The sequence below is a fragment of the Lepidochelys olivacea genome, assembly GCF_965140295.1.
Source record: "Lepidochelys olivacea isolate rLepOli2 genome assembly, chromosome: 2".
NCBI lineage: Eukaryota > Metazoa > Chordata > Testudines > Cheloniidae > Lepidochelys > Lepidochelys olivacea.
The window spans coordinates 209,620,913-209,634,090 of record NC_140412.1 but is presented as its reverse complement, the minus strand read 5'-3'; the positions used below and the strand labels follow the sequence as shown (position 1 = coordinate 209,634,090).

General features: G+C 45.5%; 1 protein-coding gene across 2 annotated transcripts in view; it reads right to left on the bottom strand.

The window, feature by feature from the left end:
* Nucleotides 1–4,000: 4,000 nt before the first annotated feature.
* Nucleotides 4,001–13,178, bottom strand: part of GSDME (gasdermin E) — a 31,145-nt gene continuing 21,967 nt past the window's right edge. Inside the window, exons 6-10 of one of the 2 annotated variants that reach the window (XM_084620614.1) lie at nucleotides 11,334–11,522; nucleotides 9,319–9,446; nucleotides 8,929–9,121; nucleotides 6,307–6,380; nucleotides 4,001–4,825 (exon numbers count right to left, since the gene is read on the bottom strand). In XM_084620614.1, coding sequence (XP_084476740.1) covers nucleotides 4,595–4,825; nucleotides 6,307–6,380; nucleotides 8,929–9,121; nucleotides 9,319–9,446; nucleotides 11,334–11,522 — 815 coding nt within the window. In that variant the 3' untranslated portion in view covers nucleotides 4,001–4,594. Of the gene's footprint in view, nucleotides 4,930–6,306; nucleotides 6,381–8,928; nucleotides 9,122–9,318; nucleotides 9,447–11,333; nucleotides 11,523–13,178 lie in introns of both variants that reach the window. The other variant, XM_084620615.1, reaches the window with a different exon arrangement.

The following is a 13,178-nucleotide window of genomic DNA, read 5'->3' as shown; positions in this document are numbered from 1 at the left end:
CAGAGCCAGCTCCTTGGCATTTCCCCCCTCACCCATGGCACTGCCCACCCAGCACCTCCCTGCCCCATGGCACACACACCCCACTCAAAGCCAGCACCTCCTGCCTCCATGGCATCGCCCACCAAGAGCCAGCACCTCCCACCCACACACTCAGAGCCAATGCCCCCCCCCCCGAGCACCTCCCTCTCCCACACACCAACATCCCTCCCAGTGCCATAGGGGATGGTGGTGCCTGGGCAGTGTTGCCACTGCCAGGCCTTCTTTCCTGCACAGCCCCCCCACATCAATCCCCCACCCTGAGCCAGCAGAGCACGCCCTGCCCCCCCCAGCACCTCTCCCCCCATGGCACCCTTCAACTGAGCCAGCACTGCCTTCCCCCCCCCCCCCATGGCACCCCCTAGGAGGCAAGGCTACTATTGTTCCTTCTGCCAGAGGAAACCTGGCACCATCCTTCCAGCTCAAGCTGGGCCTGTGGAAATCTCACACCCCAGCAGCAGGGCCCCTGGGTGGGAGCCTCAACATGCATGTGTAGCAAGCTGGCCTACCACTGGGACGCCTGCATCTAGGCAGCAGGGTGTCTAGCGCCATCTTGTTATAGGGGAGATGGTATCGTAGTTTGGGAAGGTGGGCCATTGGCCCTCCTGGGTGGTGTCCTGAAGAACAAGCAGGGGAAGGACATTGGCCATGTCAAGTTTGCCGGGGGGGGGGGGGTGTTCCCAGCCCTAGGGGAGAGGAGCAGGACCCATGGAAGGAGGAAGGTACACATGAGGGTTGGGTGGCACAGGGGCAGGATGGTGGCTCGGGGGGGGGGGGGGAGAGCAGAGCAGGGTGGGGGAAGAGGTGGTGCATGGGGTAGTTGGCAGGTGTCACACACAGCTGGAGAGAGGTGCCCCCCTCCCCCAACTCACTCAGTAAAAGTTGATCCCCCAGCTGCTCGTGCTGCTGCCACCTCAGAGGCTGTACGGCGCCTAGCTGGTGGGGCTCCTCCTAGACCCCATAGCACATGACAGAGGAGCTTGGGCAGCTGCTGGCTGGCAGGGGTGGGGCTGCCCACATGCTGCTTGTTAGGGCAGGAGGTGCCCATGGGCGGCATGTATCGTAGGCTGGAAGAGGCTGTGCCTTCCCAAACAGCCCAGTGTGACCCTGCCCATGCTCTGCCCGGAAGCCGCCCTTCCCCCTTGGCCCCAGCCCAGGCAGGCTGGTTGCTTGTCTTCATGGAAGCGTGATGGGGCTGGGACTAGGGTGGCTGCCAGTGCTGAGGCTGCCCACCCTATGCTTGGGGGGAAGGGGGCCAGGGCTGACAGCCCTAGGGCTGTGTGTGGCTCTGGACTCCGGCAGGGGAAGGAGGGGCAGGGCTGGACCAGGGCTAGCCTCCCTGAGCCAGCAGCTCACCTGCCACCCATGGATGTGCTGGGTAGCTGCCTCGGTGGGCAGGGGGGGCAATGGAGGAGGGGGTGCTGGCTGTGGGTGGAGAGGACAGGTGCTGCATCTGGGGAGGGTGCCATGGGGCAAGGAGGAGCTGTCACTGTGTGGGAGGGACACTGCTGAGGAGCTGGTGCCCTGGGAATAGTGTTTTCTCTGCCAGGCTTTTTCCCTGTGCAGGCCCCACCCAGGAGCCCAAACTGCACCACTCTCTCCCAGTAGTGCCCAAGGCAGAGTAAAGCCAGGATGGCTTGATCCCAAGCATTGAGCCATAGCAAAGGGCCCAGTCCAGCCTGCTAGTGAGGAGGGAGCAAGGTGGTGCACAGAAGCAGGTCATGGTTTTGTTGCAGGATCACAACTTGTAAGGCCTCCCACACCCAGACTCCAGGCCACCACTTGATTTGTCACAACATCCTAGGTTATAGAGGCCCTAGCTCATGGAGCTGATCCAACTGTTCCAGGAGCAAGGAACTGCATGGTGTGGCCTTCACCCCTGCTTGAGGCCTCAAGTGGCACTACTGGTAGTTGAGGGGTAAATAGGGGGAAACATCAAAAGACCACTGCTGGGGGGTTTGGGAGGAGGGAGTCAAAGCAGTGCAGAGGGGCTGTTGGAAGGGAGGGCAATTGGAGGTAGGTAGGGTTGCAGGCATCTGGTTTTTGTCCAGAAAGGGACCCTGCGGCGTCTGGACAGCACAGCTGACTGGGCCATTAAAAGTCTGGTCAGCAGCCCACTGGGGCTAAGGGAGGCTCCCTGCCTGCCCTTGCTTTGTGCAGCTCCCAGAAGCAGCTGTCCAAAGTCCTGAGATGAATGTGGGCATGCCTGCCTCCAGCCCTTTGGGAATTTGTGCTTGGTCCTGTCGGAAGATGTCACCCGCTACCCTAGCTATATTGACTTGAGCTTTAGTTATGGGCTGTGTGGGAGGAGCCTCACACAAGTTCATTCAACTGTGCTGTTGTCCCGTTTCATCTTCCTTTGAAGAGTCTTCCTAAAGAAGGCACATGACGGCAGTGGCAGGTAATCAGTACCATACAGGACCCTTAAAACAGAAATAGTCCTTGCTCCAAGGTAAAAGCCATTTCCTACTCTCCTTTCTGTTCCATTAGCCCAGCAATTCTGAGTTTGTGTACTAGTATGGTGGCTCCTGACACATCCATGGAAGAATTCTGGGTAGAAAGTTTATGCAAGTCTCTAGCCATATTTCCCTCTATTCACCAACAGACAGGGGTAGAAACCTCCTTCCGCTCTGGAGCAGATCTGTGGCCATTCTACTCTGGGTATGCCTACACAACATTTTGGACCCAGCCGGGTCAATAAGCCTTGCACTAAAAGTAGCTGTGTCGACAGGGCATTGAATCCACTGCTCAGAGTGCAGCTCAGCCTCTGAAGCCTAGGGAAGGGGGAATTCAGCCCTCATAAAAATCCATTAGTCTAACCCTGTCACTGAAGTCCTTGAGCAAAATACTGTATGCAGGCTTATCCCAAAATTATTTCAGTCAAATGTGCCAGGGACTCTAATTGCTCATGTGTGGGGTGATGTATTATGCCCAAGAGACTGACTATGTCCATAATGTATAAACACAACGGAACAAAATGAGAAGTAAGTTATGGTTCTGTTTTCAGATCAAATGTTAAATTCAAACAGTTGATAATTTACACTGTTACAATGAAAATGCTTTCAAAGAGTTAGTGGTTGGCAGTTAAACAGCAAAGTAGGTTAATTATTATTAGACAAAGGGACTCCACTTTCCCCACTTACAAATTAACACATGACTACAGTAAACGATAGACAGTGTCAGGTTTCAGAGTAGCAGCTGTGTTAGTCTGTATTTGGAAAAAGAAAAGGAGTACTTGGGGCACCTTAGAGACTAACAAATTTGAGCATAAGCTTAAGTGAGCTGACTTCATCGGACAGACAGTGTGTGTCTAGTAAAGGAATTATGTGGCCTTTGCCACCATAGAAGTTGAGCACCTCACAATCTTTATGTATGTATCCTCCCTGCATCCTGTGAGGTAAGGCAGTGCTATTATCTCCTGTTTTACAGATGGGGAATGGAGGCTTAGAGCCCGGGGACCAGATTTTAAAGGTATTTAGGTGCCCAAAGATGCAGATAGGCACCTAATGGGATTTCCAAAAGCTCCAAAGCAGTTTAGGCACCTTAACGGCCATTGCAATCTTAGCTTGTAAATCCCTTGGTGTCAATCTGTACTTTTAGTCACCTAAATATCTTTGATAATCTGGCCCTAAATGACATGTTTAAAATCACAGAGGAAGGGAGCAGGGAATTGAACCCCAATCTCCTTAATCCCAGGTTAGCAGCCTAGATACTGAACCATTCTTCCCGCCTAGGCACACTTCCACAATGCTGCCTTTGTTCACTTTACGATCCACTACATGCAGTATAAGAACATGACCCTCAGTCTTTTAACTGAAATCTTCCCAAACCAACATTTACAATTATTTGCACTGTATTTTTAGAGCAGTGATATTTTTATTTTTAGAGCAGTGATATTTTATCACCATTCACACGAGGAGGAAAACACCCCAATTAGGATTAAAGAGGACAGATAGCAAAGTAATGCACTGAGAACAAATACTTTACTTTTATTAAAAAAATCACCACACTGAAGAGGTCAGAAGGGTAGAACAAGTGTTTGTCTGGACTGAACCAGAGTGAAGTACATACATACACCTCAAAAGGAATCATTACATTTTTAAGCGAGAGTTTAGGGTGTAACAAACATTGCATGCTGCTGAAACTTGCACAAAAAAGTGATCGGTAAAGATGCTGTAGTGAGGTCTAATCACTAATTCGATTAGTTTTAGGAAAGTAAATGAGAGACATGGAGTATTTGCTATACTGTGGAGTATTGCCATAAATCAATCTAAACTACTACTGACAAAATAAACGCCTGATTTTGCAAGGTGCCGAGTTGAGTAGCACTTGAGGGCACTCTGCAGGCCCAGGCCCTAAATGAACAATGACCATGCTGGGATGCAGTGCCCTTGTATTTTTCATGTTCATTTACTCACCCACTTGGTTACAAAATTCAGTGATTTGCAGTTGTCTCCCAGGCACATGAGTGCAAAATTTGCAGGGTTCTATAGCACGGCAGATCTGGCATTTATTAGTGCAGTATGTTCAGCTATTATTCTAGGTTTTTCTTTTTTCCTCAGATGGTCCCACCTAAGGCATAAAATCCATACAAGGCAATATAAAGAATGAATGGGAAAAAGCTAGGTTCTTTCATGGTTACAGCTTTCATTGAAGACTCCATCATTTCAAGGTTGATGTTTGACAGGGCAAACAGCCTTTGCACTATGTGAAATCTTCCTGTGTCAGTCAGGGGGGCCAGGGCAGGATCTCTCAGTGTCAAAGTGCCATCAGCTGAAGCGACATTAGGCTGTGTTTATATAGACAGAAAGAGGTTAAAGCTATTTTCATAGAGTACAGTTTCTGACATCATAGATCTTTGCTCTCTGCAGTAAAACTCAGGGGACTCAGGTTCTGGAAAAACGAGAAAATATATTGTCTTGCTGCCAAAAGATACATTTAGGTAGAGTAAAGATTAACAAGTGTGATTCCATTCAGACTGAATCAAGACTTAAGCTCACACAGACATTCTCAAAAGCGTCCACTAATTTTAGATGCCTCCGTTTTCGGTGTCCAATTTGAGACAACATGAGCCTGGCTTTCAAAGAAGCTGACACCCTGCTGCTCCTGGTGACTTCCTTGGGAGTTTGGGGTGCTTGGCAAATCTAAAAAAAATCAGGCCCAAGATATCTCAGACTGGCACCGACAATGGAGGCGCTCGTTTTGCCCCAACACTCACTTAAAGTAGGGGCTTGGTGTCAAAGGAAAGTGATGCTTTAACTGCAAACCTTTTCCTCAAAGCAGCTGAGTGAAGCCTCTTGCTCAGGTCCTCACTGTGGGGGCTACTATTTCCATATGTAATCCTTAGCCCCCAGTGCCCTATAGAGACTGCCATTGCTCCGATAGATAGAAAGGATGAGACCCACATCTTTTCTGGCCACTATCAACGTAAGCCCCTGGACCAGCAATCGAGGGGGCGTTGTGACAGTTTCAGCTGGCCAGAGGACTTCCAAAGAAGTTCAAAGCTCAGGGTTCCTACATGCATGGTTGTGTAGTGGGACAGAGTGGTCCATGGCCAAGAGCACTCCAGCCTATCCTACAACCTCAGCTACCTATCCTTCCTCTGCAGGCCTCTGATCCCTCCCCGACACCAGTCATTCTGCTTCCAGATGGCAAGTTCAGCTCCTCTTCCCCTAGCTGACTTTCCACTCTGATCCTTGTTCTTCACAAGCCTGCCTATAGCTCCCTACCAAAGTTTGGTCACTGAACCCAACAGAACCTAGAGCAACTGAGAACTCCCACCCCTCTCCTCACAACCTCTAACAAAGTATTGTAACAGGCAGGCTCAGAGCTTCTGCACTTCAAACCTATCACTGCCTACATATTACTGTTTTCACAATGCAATTCCTACCTCTGATGCCCACTGCAGGTTTTTGGTTTATGAAGTGGTCTAATTAGATGTTTAGTAAAATAAAATTGTGACCTTTGACACTTGAACCAAAGTTCCTATTTTCTCTTGCTTCACATTTCATTTAGTTTTCTACATGCCACAACGTGTCAGAAGGAAGAAATCCAGTTTTGGTTTAAACTAGCTGCACTGTTTGTCATTTTAAAACACTGGACCAGATGGTGACTAGGCTTAATCAATGCCTACTGATGTAATTTGTAGCATATTCTGACCTCTCCTTTATTTAATGACAGATACAATCAGCCAGAGCCTACAGACTCCTTACAGTCACTAGGACTGACCTCTGAACACTAAGGCAGTCCACTCCCTTTTGGATTACTTACCAAACAACACAGGATAGGGACTATTTGTATATCACAGCAAGCACGCAGCAGAGCCAGCGTGTAGTCGGACAATTCTGTGGAAGGAGATATAAGAAGAAGAGTTAAGTTTCCATGATCTCTGAAGCAGGCTGGTTGCTAAAAAGTAGCCTGTAGGGATGTATATGAACAAGCTAAGCCTACACACACACAGTTATGAAATTCCATTGCTGGGCAGTGACAGCCCCACTGCTTCTCTTCAGTGCTGTCCTGATTAGTATAAAGTGCTCTGGAGACCAACACAAACCCACCACTGAAGACTATTGTGTGTTTTATTGAGCACTGTCAGTGTGCTTTGTGCTGTACATCCATAAGAGCCAAATCTAGCCCCTTCCTTGTGTGTGTACAAGCTCTCCAGGCAGCAGAAGCCGCCATCCAAGCGGCGCAATGGGGGCAAAAAACCTAACTGGCTTCAAGACTGAGCTTGATAAGTTTACGAAGGGGTTGTTATGATGGGACTGCCTACAATGGCATGTAGCTGATCTGCGACTGCTAGCAGCAAATATCTCCAATGGCCAGTGATGGGACACTAGATGGGGAGGGCTTGGAGTTACTACATAAAATTCTTGCTAACATACGCAGGGTCTAACTGATTGCCATATTTGGGGTCAGGAAGGAATTTTTCCCCAGGTCCAATTGGCAGAGACCCTGGGTTTTTTGCCTCCCCCCCCCACCTTCCTCTGCAGCATGGGTCACAGGTCACTTGCAGGTCTCAACTAGTGCAAATGGTGGATTCTCTGTAACTTGAAGTCTTGAAATCATAATTTGAGGATTTCAGTAACTCAGAGGTTATGATTCTATTATAGGAGCGAGTGGGCAGGCGAGGTTCTAGTCTGACCCCCTGCACGTTCCAGGCCATAGATCAGGAGGTGGGCAAACTATGGCCTGCAGGATCCTCCAGCCCAGCCCCTGAGCTCCTGGCCTGGGAGGCTAGCCCCCGGCCCCTCCCCCACTGTACCCCCTCCCCTGTAGCCCCAGCTCACTGCACCGCCGGCACAGTGCTCTGGGCAGTGGGGGGGGCTATGAGCTCCTGGGGCAGTGCAGCTGCAGAGCCCGGCCTGACCCGGTGCTCTGTGGTGCATGGGAGTGCAGCTGTAGCATTCCCAGCCACCAGTGCTCCAGGCAGCATGGTTCGGGGGGGAAGGGTTTGGATAAAGGTCAGGGGAGTTGTGGGCGGGGCAGGGCGTGTGCTGTTTGGGGGCACGCCGCCTCCCCTAAACAGCCCTCCGTACAATTTTGGAAACCCGATGCGGCCCTCAGGCCAAAAAGTTTGCCAGCCCCTGGACTAGATGATCGTGATGGCCCCTTCTGGCCTTACAGCCTTTAAGTCTACGTGGGGGAGGAAACGGATGCTAGGAGCTGCACTAAGTGTGTACACTCTCCGTGTGTTGCGGAGTCCTGCTCTGCGTGAACCTAGCAGCAGCATATCGGGCGGTGCAAGTAGGTTGGCAGGGGGTGGAGCTAGGAGGGCAATGTAAGCCTTTGGGTGGTAAAGGCAGCTTTCCAGCATGGGTGGGAGAATTTCTCTCTCCTTGTCTCCTGCCTATCCTAGTGCCAGGCATGGTATTAGGTCTGGGTGCTGGACAGAGGATTTGGGCTTAAAGGAAGACAGGGTCTTTGCCCCAACATTAATATGAGAGACATGCTGTATAATCCATATCGTTATAATTCCCAGTGGAAAACAGCTACAAAGCAGCTTTCTGGTTACGGATACTGCTTCAGGTATACATGAATGTCAGATCTAGATATTATGTCCAGAGCCAGGTTACATCTGATGAACTGTACATTACTTGTCAGACTATAAAAAGTATCAGTACATCAACAGGTCTGTTTTGTTTCAATTGCTTTTGAATCTCTGCACTGGGTCATGCTTTCAAAAGGTCTCTTATCTTTCATAAACTGGTGCTATGTAGTTGCATAGAAACTGACCTTCCACTGTACAGTGCTACATGGTTACCCAATATAACACTTCACTTCCTCTCAACACCTGACTTAATGGAACGAAGATTTTTATGAGAAAGAAAGTTGGATTTGCAGGTGGCTTTTAATTAACACTGTAGTGCCAATTTCATTGTGAGGGTGGCATTCATTTACATTTATGTTTAATTTCCTTTTTCTGTGGCAGCATAAAAACCCTCTAATTACAGATCTACATATTAAAGTATTTTTGCTAAATATGGTTTGTACTTCAACATAAGCCACATATTCAGCAAATACAAGGAAGCCAGCACCTACAGTGCAACCCTGAGACACTAGATATGAAGGATTCGGATGCACAAGAACAGTAAATCATTTACAAAACTGAGTGAAAAGGTCTGGCTTCAATGGAAGCTCAAATCAAATGATTTCCAGGGAACGTTAAATTTTACTTGTAAAATATGTAGTGAAAGGGGTTTGAATTTAATTCTTAGCCTGAACCACAAAGTGCTTTCTTCTCTATCCACCCTAGCCCCATAAAACTGAAACAGAAATCACTACATGTACTGAAGCTACCCAGCTGTTGCAATTTACCTACAAAATAAAAATTCATGCTGTACACAAAAGAGGAGTTTCTAAGTGGGAAAGCTGCAGTTATCTCCATTGTACCTGCCACTGCACTGATCAGGATGTGAGCAGCTGAGAAGAGGCCCTTATAATGAAGCTGGTCTTTCTGCAACAGCTCATTCTGTAAACTGTACCCAACCAGCTGCAAGAAGTCGGTTATGTTTTGCTGCTGTGGAGGTTTCAACTCCTTCAGGTCTGTAAAATCCGGCTCTTCTCCTGTGAAAATACTATCTAACTGGAAAGAGGAAAAAAAAAAAAAAAGATACATTATTAGGTTCTCACATTTTAAACTAGACAGAGAAACAAACCCTGATCTTCCTCCCACTGAAGTCAACAAAACTTGTTAAAGAATACTTATAAAAGTAGTGTTTGAATAGAGGGACGTGTTAGCTCTATTATTTTTAGAAAAAAAAAAAAGTTCCATCATCTTACCACCTCCTCCAGTGCAATCACAATTTCTTCATGATGCAAGAGCTCATAAAATATTTTATTTAAAGCTCCTTGCTTGTCTTCTGGAAGCTTCACAAAGGGTTGGAACTGCATCTTTAATAGCAACAGATCTTTCCAAGAAAGAAACACAATGTTAAACTCATGACTCTTACAAATGCCAGTATATGCAACTAAAATTCTGTAATCACTAATCTCTAGAATTCACAATGAAATGTAGGACACATTTGGTTACAGGTGTGTTTTACTAGTGACCCTTGCAAATTAATGAAGTGTCAGTGCAAACTGAGAGAAAATAAATACTGTTATTAGGCATCAATATTCAGTTTTAAGATTTCAATATTTTAATACTGTTTTTCACATGAAAGCTGTTCATGATTCCCAGTAGGATGTTCATTTTTAGAACCAGGTAGTCTTACTTCTTAACCAGAATATTTTATTCCTGAACTGCTTCATATTATGGTAAAACATCATGAATAACTAAGGCTGATGATATTGTTCATACTTCAAATTAAAAACTCAGATAGTAACACTATTTTACTGTCCTCATATATTTCATCATCACCAGCTTTACACCTCTCTCCTTTGACCAAAAAACATACGTTTTATGTTTTACATAATATTTAACCTATTACAGTATGTAGTTTATAAACTCAACTACAGTTTATTAGATTCCTTTTCCTGCAGTGCAAACGTGGTATTAAGCCAAGATGTTTTATGAGTAGGAAATCAATATTCCAGCAGTGAGTTCCAGTCAACAGAAATATAGGGTTTGGGATTTTTTTTTATTTAATCCCTGAAGATGCCGGATGTTACTTTTAAAGCCTAATGTAACACTTGTCAAACAAACACATGATCTTTAAAGATGCCTGTTTCACATCAATAATTATAAGACATTGAAAAACAATAATTTTACTCTAGGTAGTGTCTCTCCATATGGGTCAACCAAATAATTATACAAATACTAGAACATCATGATGGGAGGAAAAGGGGGAAGGAGGTCAAACACCTTCCCCAAATTATTCCAATATAAAAGCATTTCAATAAATAGGGTAGGTTAATCAAAGAAACAGAATGACAATTCTTTAAGTAAGACAGGCACAGAGGGTATTAAGAAATAACAGTGCAACACAGAGTCCTTCCCACACAAAAAAACAAACCCATTATCCCTACAAAGAGAAGTTCTCTTAAGCAAGTCTACACTAGAGAAGAATAGGATTTATTCTAGTGCAATAAAATGGCTATTTTGGTCATAAATTATTGACTAAACTGAACTCAGGGCCAAATTCAGAGGTGACATAACTGGTAAATTACACCTTGGTATGGGGAAGTGGGTGTAAAGGCAGGACTACTGGAGGCAATATAAAAGAGGGATGGGGCCTCCTTTATTTTAGACCTTCTTACTCCTTCCTGTTTGTTGTTTTGGTACAACTGTACCTTTCCACTCCCTAGCCACTTAATTTACCAACATGTAATTTGCACTGCCATTTAGCTCACATCTGAGTTTAGTCCTAGTGTTCAACTCTGATTTTTTCAAGGTTTCTCATAACTCAGAGGTTCATGAAGAAAAAACTGCTTTGTATTTCTGGAGATGTCAAATAACCTTCCCTGAGAAGCTTTACTAAGAGAATGTTTTCACATCATGTGTCAAATATTCTCAATGAACATTTTTCAGTGCCAACATAAATTATTAATCTTGTGCAGTTTAGCAGGGATATAATAAAATGGATGTAAAACCAAAACTGTACAAGGTTATATTTATGACAAAGGGTAACAATATGTTCCTAGGAGAGAAACAACTTACTCCCATTCCCTTCATACATTCATTCCAGAAGTACAATATCTTCCAATTTTTTTCTAAGTGATCACCAAGGAGTTATTGCTAGAGGCTATTAAAACAGGACAGCATAATTTCTATGTACTATTCTGCAAGAATACCTCCTTCTGTTATCTTGCTTAAGACTCTGTAGTGTAATCAAATAAAGCGTTTCTGGTAATACCTTGTTTCAGTACACTTAAGGACGCATCGCTGGGAATGATGTTTCTATCTCCAGAGTGCCTGTCACTATCCACAGCGTCTGGCTGATATAGAAAGGAAGAGTCTCTAAATGGTAAAGAATATGGATAAGATGAGCCTTCTGTGTTTTCTCTTTCAAAACCTCCTTCTTGCTCATTTAGCAGACAGAATTCTGTAATTAGAAACACAAGTGAATAAATAAATAAAACCACATGAGTGGACAGAAGCAAATATTAATGCTAGAACTTTCAATGTAGACATTAGAAACATGCACTCAGGAAGGCTATGTAACTGATTTCTTGTAGATGGAAAAAAATGGCTAACAGTCACTGTCTACATGAACTACGTACATTATATGTTGTTGCTTATTTAGAACAGTACTGTGCACAGATCTGCCTTGATGTAAATGGAAACAGGTACTAACTACAGAACGCGAGACAAGATTTTGTGGATGCATTTAATAATCCGTTCAGCAAATACCAAGAAAAGAAGCAATCTGCTAAATTAGAACAATGCTCCTCATGGACAATTAAAACCTGCATATTATATATGAGGGAAGAATCTATATATTTCTCACATTATCTATAAACTACTAGATGTTATATACAGTGGGCCAGATCACCCCTTCCTGCAGGAAACCCCTGTGAAAGAGCTACAAGTCAGAAAACTCCATGAGCATCCCTCAGAGCTTTGCCCTGGTTCTTCTATGGGGCTGCCTGGCTTTTGGAAGGCTGAAGGTCCATCCCTAAGCCCCATAGATCAGTGAGAGGCCAGGTCCATGCTAGCTCAGTAGCAGCCTGGCTCCCACAGAGTCGCATCACTAGGGTCTTCCTCTGGCCATGGATGCTTCCAGGACTACCCTTCAAGGGAGACACCCACTGTGGAGGAGACTCCATGGGAAAGGAAATACAGCTTCGAGCTGCATTACATTTCCAGTCTAGTCTCGGTCAGTTCACGATGGGCTGATGTACATCCTCTACCCCACCCAATGTGGGGCTGCCACTTCCTTGCCCCCAGCCAGATTTCTATGTGGGCTACTGGAAAGGAGGTGGGAGCAATGCCACAGAAGGCACTGATCCACCCTTCTGTGAAAGAGAGGGGACATTTGTGTGTGGAGGATCCCTTCTCTACTCAATTCAGAGGGCACAATCTGGCTCATCATATGGAAGACTATCGCTAGTAACAGAGTACTGTCTACCCAACAATGTCCAGCTTTACAGTTCTTCACAAACAGTAACTACCCTGAGAGTTAGGCAAGTTTCATTTTACAGATGGGGAAACCAAGGCAGAAATTAAGGACACAAAGGGAGCCACTGTCAGAGCCAGGATTAGAATGTACAAGTTTGTAACTTCCAGACCTATGCTCAGACCACTAGGCCATGCCCAAAAGAATAATATATGTGAAATAATCCAAGACCCTGTATGTTATTACAAAATTTAATGGCCCAAAAAGATATTGAACCATATACCATCCATGGCATTTTGTAGCAAAACAAATGGGTAGACTAAAAAAAGTAAGTCAGTCAGTTTTAAAGTAGTATGTGACAAAGAAGAAAGTCCAAAAGTAAACAGGTATTTCAAAGGGTGAGGGGGAAAAAAATCTCTGCTACAGAAGGAAGGGGAAAAAAAGCAATCTTTCAGAAAGCTGCTGTCACCTGTAAAACAACTTAAAGAGGAACAGAAAGAGATTAAAACAAATAAAAGCCTTTCCCAGCAAGGGCAGCAGCCAAGGCATTACTGACTAAGGAGTATAGTCTTGTCTCAGTATGCTTGTGTTACTCCCATTACTGTTAGAGTGATTTACATACGCACACCTGAAGGGAGAAGC